This window comes from Aegilops tauschii, chromosome 4 (genome assembly GCF_002575655.3).
Source record: "Aegilops tauschii subsp. strangulata cultivar AL8/78 chromosome 4, Aet v6.0, whole genome shotgun sequence".
Lineage (NCBI taxonomy): Eukaryota > Viridiplantae > Streptophyta > Magnoliopsida > Poales > Poaceae > Aegilops > Aegilops tauschii.
In genome coordinates this window covers 508,972,745-508,981,555 of record NC_053038.3, presented here as the reverse complement: position 1 = coordinate 508,981,555, position 8,811 = coordinate 508,972,745, and the positions used below count along the sequence as shown (strand labels likewise).

At 48.4% G+C, this 8,811-nt stretch overlaps 1 protein-coding gene across 1 annotated transcript; it reads right to left on the bottom strand.

Moving 5' to 3' along the window:
* Window positions 1-7,405: 7,405 nt before the first annotated feature.
* On the bottom strand, window positions 7,406-8,422 carry LOC109782889 (non-specific lipid-transfer protein 4-like). Its single transcript, XM_020341524.3, has 2 exons — window positions 7,871-8,422; window positions 7,406-7,763 (listed from the first exon to the last, which is right to left on the bottom strand). The coding sequence occupies exons 1-2, from the start codon at window positions 8,269-8,271 to the stop codon at window positions 7,754-7,756; spliced, it is 411 nt and encodes a 136-aa protein (XP_020197113.2). The 5' UTR covers window positions 8,272-8,422; the 3' UTR covers window positions 7,406-7,753.
* Between the last annotated feature and the right edge of the window lie 389 nt (window positions 8,423-8,811).

Genomic DNA, 8,811 nt, shown 5'->3' with positions numbered 1-8,811 from the left:
ACCGTTGATTGCCGGCAAAACATTGAGATGCCTGGTTTTTAAATTCTAGTAAATCCAAAACTCGTCTGAAATTCATGAAACTTAGCATGCTATCATGGAATGGAACCCGACATGCTGTGGCATTTTTCGTGTCCATTTTGAGAGAAGGCGCACTCGAATAATGACAGCCAACAAAGGCATTTTGAAAAAATAGCTGCCACTTTAATATCTCAAACGTTTGTAGAATTCAAACCGTGTGCGTTCTGTTAACCATTCATGTGACGCCACGTGTCTTGGTTTTAATGGTTGTAGCAGGTGCCGTGCGGACAGCTGCTTGACCTTGACTGAACGGGAGGCGTGCGAGCGCAGTCCGGTGCGCAGGCTGACCGAGAGGCGTGTAAGCTGTCCTCCAATGCGGAGGCTCACCGGGAAGCGTGCGAGCTGCACGCTGCGCAGGCTCTCTGGGAAGCGAGCCCTTTGACTTCCATGGTCACCCACCTTCCTCTCCATTAATGGCGCCCAAGCCGCTGTTTAATACGGGCGGCCTTACTGTTTGCCTCCCATTCCCCTCCCTCCCGCAGACCTCCAGCAACGCCATGGCGCAGAACGATCATCTGCCACTAGTCTTCAAGTTTGGTGAAGACGACTCCGAGCCGGAGGAGATAGAAAATAAGGAGGAATGGGGCCTCATGGACATGGCCCAGAATGAGCTAGCCGTGGTGGTTGCTGCCCCCGCTCCCGTCCCAGCTCCCATCCCCGCGCCAGTGCCAGCGACCATCCCCGTAGCATTGACGGGATGGTCACCGAGCACTATCGCAGAGCTCGAAGCCGCGGGCGTCAGCGAGGTCTCCGCGGACCCGCGCGAGCTCGTGTACATGCCAGCGCCCGTGCCCGTGCGCGCCCCTCCACCCACCGTGGCGCCGGCCCCCGTGCATTTGGCTGCACCCGCCGTGCCCGTGCCCGTGACCATGCGCGCGCCCCCCTCAGCGGCATGGGATGCTGCCGTCGACCGCTACCTCTCAGCGGCGCCAGTTGTCGTCCTCCCGCGCCCCGCCCGTCGATCGCGCGACGACATGATGTTTGATTTACAAGTGAAGAACATTTTGTGTTGTCTTGAAGACTTCAACAACGGCGTCCCGGAGGACGACAACGACAATGACGGCGCGACACGCCGCCGCCGGAAATAGTTTTTTGGGTTTAATACTGTATCTCAAATTCTCGATCATATGAATATAAATTCACAGTGTGACTGAATGAAAGATATGGTTTGAACGAACTTGCGTTTTTCTCTCTTAATGTACATACTTATCAAACGATTTTCTTTTGAAAAAACGTTAATGGTTTTTAAATATAAAACACTCATGGCAAACATTTTAGTTAGAACACCCGTATGCAAACCGGCAGCTTCCCCAGGAAGCCAAGGGAAAATGTGCCGAGCAGGATTTTGCATCCCTTCAACGCAAACGGTTGTTTTGCATGACCCGTGTGCAACCACGTACAAACAATTGGGTAAGATTTGCATATCTGTCATTTTGGGTATGTTGCCATTTGTCAAACTGGAAAGATTGACATTTGTTTATCTAGTAACATTGCCATTTGTCAACCTTGTAACACTGTGATTTGTCAAAATATGCAGCTAAAAATCACTAGCACTATCTAATTTTTGCAACTAAAATCACTAGCACTGTTCATATGGACACCACTAGCAGGCGTGAGTTGATGGACGCATATGCAAATGTACCATTGATTACATACAACAAGTCATCAGCCCACAACGACAACTAGGATACACGTTGGATTATAGATCATTTCCAACAAAACATTCTAGTAAAGTTTTTCTCACACAACAAATAACAAAGCGGTGAAATGAACTCAACTCAACCACTCGTCGGCATTGGAAACGCTTGCTTTGAACCAGAAGTGATTCTCTGGGAAGGGCCAGCTACTGTCAATCTCGAGACCAACGCATGACTAATCATTCAGGCTGAAGCGGCCTATGTCAGGACCCATATTGGGACGGTAGGGAAGCATAGCAATGTCCGAGGTATAGATGCAGTTGCTTCTCATAAATGGTAGTAACGTTGTGTCAACAGCAGCTGGATCGCCTTCCACCATCATTGGATAGTTTTGTCCAAGGAAGAGCGAGTTTCCTCCAAGACTTTCAATACTGAACCAGGGAGAAGGTGTTGGCGCTTGTACACTAGTATCCATCCAGAATACCCTGCAACGGATATTGGAATAGGTCCGGAGAGTGCGACCGTGCGCGACAACACCTGCTTCCTTAGTAACATCAGCCGTGCCCTGTATACAGACAAGAAGAGGTGATCCATCAGAATAAGTTTCCAGGCGCCACTGGGTACATGGGTCCTGCTCGTCCTCATGTTCGTGATCATCAGCATCGTCATCTCCCCCTTGGTTATAAAAATTTTCAAGTATAGGTGGTGGAATGTTCACAGGACCTTGGAAACACAAGAAGGTTAATTAATTAGTAAAGGGAAACTAGCTAACCCGCATGCATGTGGATGAAACAATTATAATTACGGTGGAAGACAAACGTACCGAAAGCATCAGGATTCCATGCAAAAACAGTGCCACGAGTGGTGGCAGCAAACACAAGACCCTCGTATTGAATTGCATCGCAGTACTCATCCGTGTACTGAAATTGATTTTTGAGCAATATCCATCGAGGCGTGGAAGTAAGGACGGCAACAAGCTTGTCGAAGATAGCAACAACTTCATAGTTCGTGTAATCCCAAGAGCAGTTGGGAACTCGACAAATTGCTATCTTCCGTAGACGACAGTCACCATGATCGTATTTGAACTCACGTAGAATACCGGTGTACTCAACCTCTGGGCAGTCGTATGAGATTTTTGGAAGTGGAACCCGGTGACGAGTGTACACATTCACAAGTTCCCACTCGCAGTTGTACCCAATATAAACAACCCAATCTCCATTTGCGCCTGCCCAAGCCTTGCCCTCAAGCGATGACATCTTAACATCATACATATCATTATCAAGCGGCATCAACTTGCACAAGGCGAGGCTTCCCTCGTCCCCGCGCCAGTCAGCAGGGTCACGGCGAAGAAGATAGGGGAGATCAAACCGCTCCTGGACCCTTGGGTTCCTTGTAATGATGTTATTAGTTGAGTCGAGAATGGTCTTGAATGAACCTGCCATGTAGCCGAGGTGATGACATCGCACCGATCAATGAGTTCCTCCACCACGTCATCTTTCAGATCGGGGCAAGAATAACGGGGTCGTTTCCGGCCTGTTCCCTCCATGGAGAAGATGATCGAACAATGGCAGAAGGAAGGATGAAGGCAAATGGAGGGAGGAAGAGCGTGCGACAGCAGTTCCAAATCGAGAGGGAAAGGCGAAGAGGCGGTGGACGGTTGCCACGGTACACAAAGATGCGCCTGGGGAGCGAACGGTTGCCACAGAGGTCACACACTGACGACAAGGGCCGAGTGAACCGCATGCATATATCGCACACACCTTGATCTGGCTGACCATTTCTTTTGTGTTGCCTAATCACAAACAGTTCATCCAAATGAACAGTATGCTGTATATCGCACACACCTTCATCTGGCTGCCCGTTTCTTTTGTGTTGCCTAATCACAAACAGTTCATCCGAGTGAACCGTATGCTGTGTATCGCACACACCTTCATCTGGCTGCCCGTTTCTTTTGTTCCTCCTCATCGCAAATAGTTAATTGAACTGAACCGTATGCCCTTTATCGCACACGCAACTAAAACCTGAACCGTGTTTGATGCATCCGTCATCGCAAACGTTTTATACATTTCTGACGGTTTTCATACACCACCGTTTGCGATTATGGCATCGCACACATTTTCTCGAAGGGTCTCTGATCGTAGTGTCGTGTTAGCAGCATCCTGCAATAGTGATAACCTTTAAACAGTAAAGCATTTGTTGACCAAGGTAGACACAACTGCACTTCAGGCGAAAGTGGACAAAATATCAGTAGAATGGACCATTGTTTGCATCAAACAAAGAGGGGTCTTGTCCCGGAACCATTCGTCCATCACCAAAGAGCCCCCCTACCCTCTCTCCCTAGCTCAAAGGGCACCGACCTATCGGGCGACGGTAAGCTCACCAGAGCATAAATGGCAACATAAACTAGAATATCAAGGAAGAAGAACACCGAGTCCCATCACCATTGCTGGACACACCAAGCCGAAGGCAACATTGTTGTCACCATCCAGGAGCCACAAACCCAATGACAATCAGAAAGGAACCAAGCTCACAAGACGGTGCCTTCAAGAAGGAAACAATGCCATTGTGTTGTCGCCATCAGATCTGGCAAGCCAGACCATGGGTTTCACCCTAAGCCAAAGGTGGAGGTGGGCACCCAAAATAATGCCTCCAAGGAGGGAAAAAACACTCAAGTATGTCGCCATCATCGACACCGATAATATCAAGAAAATCTTTCGTCTGGGAACTTGCCACCTACCATCCCATATCCACTAGACACAACACCTCACAAGCAACCCAAAGGGCAAGAAGGGAAGCGAGGTAGAAGGGTATCGAGGGAGACGATGGCCAGATATGGGTTGGAGTAGCCTTGGAGCCAACTCCCACTACAAATGTGTCCCACGCAAGCTGCCTTGCTGCCCTCGCGGCAAGACAACATGCCAACATCTTCACCGCGACACCCGGCGCAAAGGCGCAGCCATGCCCACCACCCGAAATCGTTGCTCGAGAGCCTGAGAAGTCAACCAAGCCCGCCTCTCAGCTAGAGACGAGCCGCATGCGTGCAATAGGCCAGCCCCCTTGCCGCACCAATGCTCCTCCGCACCTAGCAAGCCCTCCACTTACTAACAATCCCTCACAGGATGGCGAGAACCGCACAACCACGCACTAGATCCATCATTAGGTGGTCGACCGCAAGCCGTAACCATGGACTAACCTCCCTGGCCAGATCCGATCGGACGGTGGCGCCGTTCGGCACCCACAATCAGGCCCAACCCATGGCAACTGTTTTTATATACTAATGACATGTGTCTCACGTGCAGAGAAGATGAAGAGATTTTTGTAAGGAGTTACATCAATACATGCTCGTTGTAAGTACTACTTCGACAAAAACTTCATTGATGCTCCAATCGATTTTCGATTTAAATTTATGGTGGCACAGTAAGTTGGAATTGGTCCAAAAGATTACTGGCGTGAATTCTACAACAGAAGGCTTAGTATATTGTCACTTTAGAAGTAAAAATAGAGGGTTATGAATAAAAAGTCCATTTATGAGCTTGGTATTATTTCTAGATGACTGTGCAAATGGAACACTGTTCTTAATAGTGGTTCCATAGCTTAGTTTAAGGAATCATAGGTTCTGCCACTGATTCAATACATACAAAGCCAGTTTCACACAAATTATGAATTTATGTGAAAGCATGACAGATGCATTGAAATGCAAATGATACACAAGGATTTGAAGATTGTCAGATTCGATAGGATGAAGTCTATACCACAAGCAAAGCATGGACTAACACCAGATTGCCATTGGTGTAAATGTTAAAAGTGCTAACTAGATTGTTGACTCTAGTGCAAGTGCGAGACTGTTGGAAATATGCCCTAGAGACAATAATATTTTTATTATTATATTTCCATATTCATAATTATAGAGTTTATATTCTATGATATAACTGCTATGATCCTAGAATACGTGATTTAGTGGAAAACTCATTTGCACGTGTGGAATGATAAACGGTTAAATAAATGGATTCTAGTCTTGCATATGGGACTAGCTCAAGTGTTGTTGGTGATCATGTTTTCTGGGTTTTAGGATATCGTTGATTGTAACGCTAGTCTTAAAACAACATTGAGATTATGGCATTGGAAGAACGGTCATATTCAATCGACCCAATCTTGTCTGTTATGGATCGAGCTAATATCGTCTGTAATCAATTGTAATAACACGGAGTGCTAACATGTGATTTCGCTCCTTAGACCATGAGAGTATCATAGTCACTTCTTACCGTACGGTGGGCTTTGGGGTTGCTCAAACGTCACCTGTAACACGGTGATCATAACGACAACTTACAGGTTCATCGAAAAGTTTGACAAGGGAGTAGATAGCTCGAGAGTGAGATTTGCCCCTCCGACGATGGAGAGATATTCGTAGGGCCCTCTCGGTGTGACGACATCCATCATTGTCTGGCCAGAAGGTGGCTACCTCACGGGGATGCCGGAACACGACAACGAGAAAGAAGAACAAAATCAGTAACGAGGATAACGGTATAGTGAGCATGCTGATGACTCTGGAGGATATCGATGCATCCCGGGTTCTGTGAAGTATCGCGAAGCAAAGGGAACATCACATGATAACCAAATGTTCACGCGAATATCATTCATGTGCTCATAAGGATCGATATGGACGTCACGGTTTTGCTGTCGGTCATTGAACGAAGGGGTTTCGTTCATGTCTATGAGTTACTGAACCTACGGGGTCACAAGCTTAAGGCAATCACGATCTGCTGAGTGTTAGTAGGACGGGAGTGATGGGAACATATTTGTTGAATTGTTTCATTAATGTTCAGAATAGTTCCGGGAGGATCCTAAAGAGTTTTAGGGTCACTGGTAGGGTTTCGGAGAGTATCGGATAATATCGGGTATTACCGATAAATAATATATATGTGGAAAATGTTTTCGAGGCTATTAAATTATATATATATATATAAGGGTTTATTATTTATTAGAAGTCTTTTATATTTAATTTAATACAAACGAGTCTTAAAAGACCAAACCGGAGAAAGAGAATTGGGCCATCGAAGCCCAAAAGAAAGTGGCGCTCCCCTTTCCATGTGGGAGGGGGGGGGATCCTACTTGGGGAGGACTTCCCTTGGCTGGCGCATCAAGGAGCGTTCTTCCCTCCTTGGTGGCTGCCCCTGCCTCTCCTCTAACATATACTTGAGGCATTGCCCCTTTTGTAACATACAAGTTTTGGAGTATCCTCCAGTTCTTCTAGTTCTAGTTCTAGTTGGTCCTAATTGACTAATTAGAGCTAGGCTAATCCTCTTGTCCTCATAATTAGGAGCCCCGAGTGGTTCTAATCTCATCCTTCTTGATTCTCTGGCAACGATTAGCTCTGGGCGGCGAAGCGCTGCTGGGTCGTGAAGGTTGCACGCTTGCAACAGAGATGCCATGCTTTCGTTCTTCAGTTCAAGGGACTATTCGTGTGCGGTTCGAGGAATCGTTCCTCGATGGTTCGAGGGACTCCAAGTACAATCTACACCGACACGTTCATCTTCCGCTGCAACTCGGTGACGGTAACAATCATGATCCCAACCCGTTATTCATCTTTATATTGGTCTTGGGTGTGCGTAGGCGCGAAACTTTTTGTTTTCTACTATGTTTCCCAACAACAACAACAACAACAACAACAACAACAACAACAACAACAACAGCGGGTCAGCGGCCATGGACAGCGACCACACAGCGGCGGAGGGAAACCTTAATCGCCCCCAAGTCACCACACGTGGACGGCGGGGTCAAGTATCGTCAACCAAAAAATCTACTCCCTCCGTCCCATAATATAAGAGCGTTTTTTACACTAAATGTACGGACGGAGCAGTACATTTCAGAAGTATTATTTCTAAATTTTAGAAACTGACTGAGCTACGTGATCCAGTTTTCGACAGTTCCATGAAACTAACAGGATTGATGAAGAACAAAATTGAGAACTCCAAACTGAAGCAAGTTGCATGCCCTTGAAATTGTCGGTTGCCTTGCCGAGGCTGAGCGCACGTCAACTGTCAAGGGATGCTGCAAGGGAATTACTAATCTTTTAGCCTCAAATCAAATAAAATTTGTCATCTGCTTGTGAGTGAGTGGTGACCAAGAACGAACGAACTGAAGCATTTTCCGTCTACCTTGTGCAGTAGGTGACCGCGTGCGCGGTGGACACCGGCGAGACGCCGCAGAGCCCCGGCAGCAGCGCGATGGCGGACGCGTTGGACCAGTACCGCCTGACGAGCCCACCCATGCAGCGGCACACGGAGCGCCAGTTGTCCGGCGAGTCCGCCGCGACGGCGTACAGGCCGTCCACCCCCTCGCAGCACGGCGTGCCCGGAGCCGGCAGGGGCGCCACGCTCTGGCCGCGCGTGACGAAAGCCGCGCAGCCCGTCAGCAGCGACGTCACCGTGTCACAGTCCAGCGAGGAGGACGACGCCGGCGTGGGCGTGCCGGCCGCGGGCGCCGCCAGGGCGCAGCCTGACAGCAGGGTGGCCGTGACGATGGCTCCGGCGGCTAGAAACCACCCCGCGGCCGCCATGGCCCTAGTCTAGGCGCTGAATCGATTGATCAGTGTCGCCTTGGGGATTGTGGCGTGACTTCCTCAGAGTAGATGGAGGTGGAGGTTTTTGCGGTGTTTGTTTCGTGTGCGTCGCATGCGTACGTCATCGTGGTTACGTACATGTCCACGGGGGCAGGATGAGCTAACCACTTCAGGGGGCACCAATTAGAAACGTCTTCCAAACGTATAGACATGCATACTTTTTTTTTGAACACAGTATAGACGTAAGCGCTCATACATACGCGCATACATTCACCCTATGAACGCATACATGCACATCCTACCCCTATGAGCACCTTTGAGAGACTGAGTCGGCATGTCATCTTGAGATTTACGAAGTCACCGTAGGCGCCTCGTCGTCGACGGGAACGTCTCCTCTTATTGAAAGCGCATCGCCGGAAATCATGAAATAAAGAATAATGCGAGCACCAGGACTTGAACCCTGATGGGCTAGGGATACCACTGTCCCTCTAATCATCCAACCACAGATTGGTTCGCGTATGTAGAGCATACTGGTAT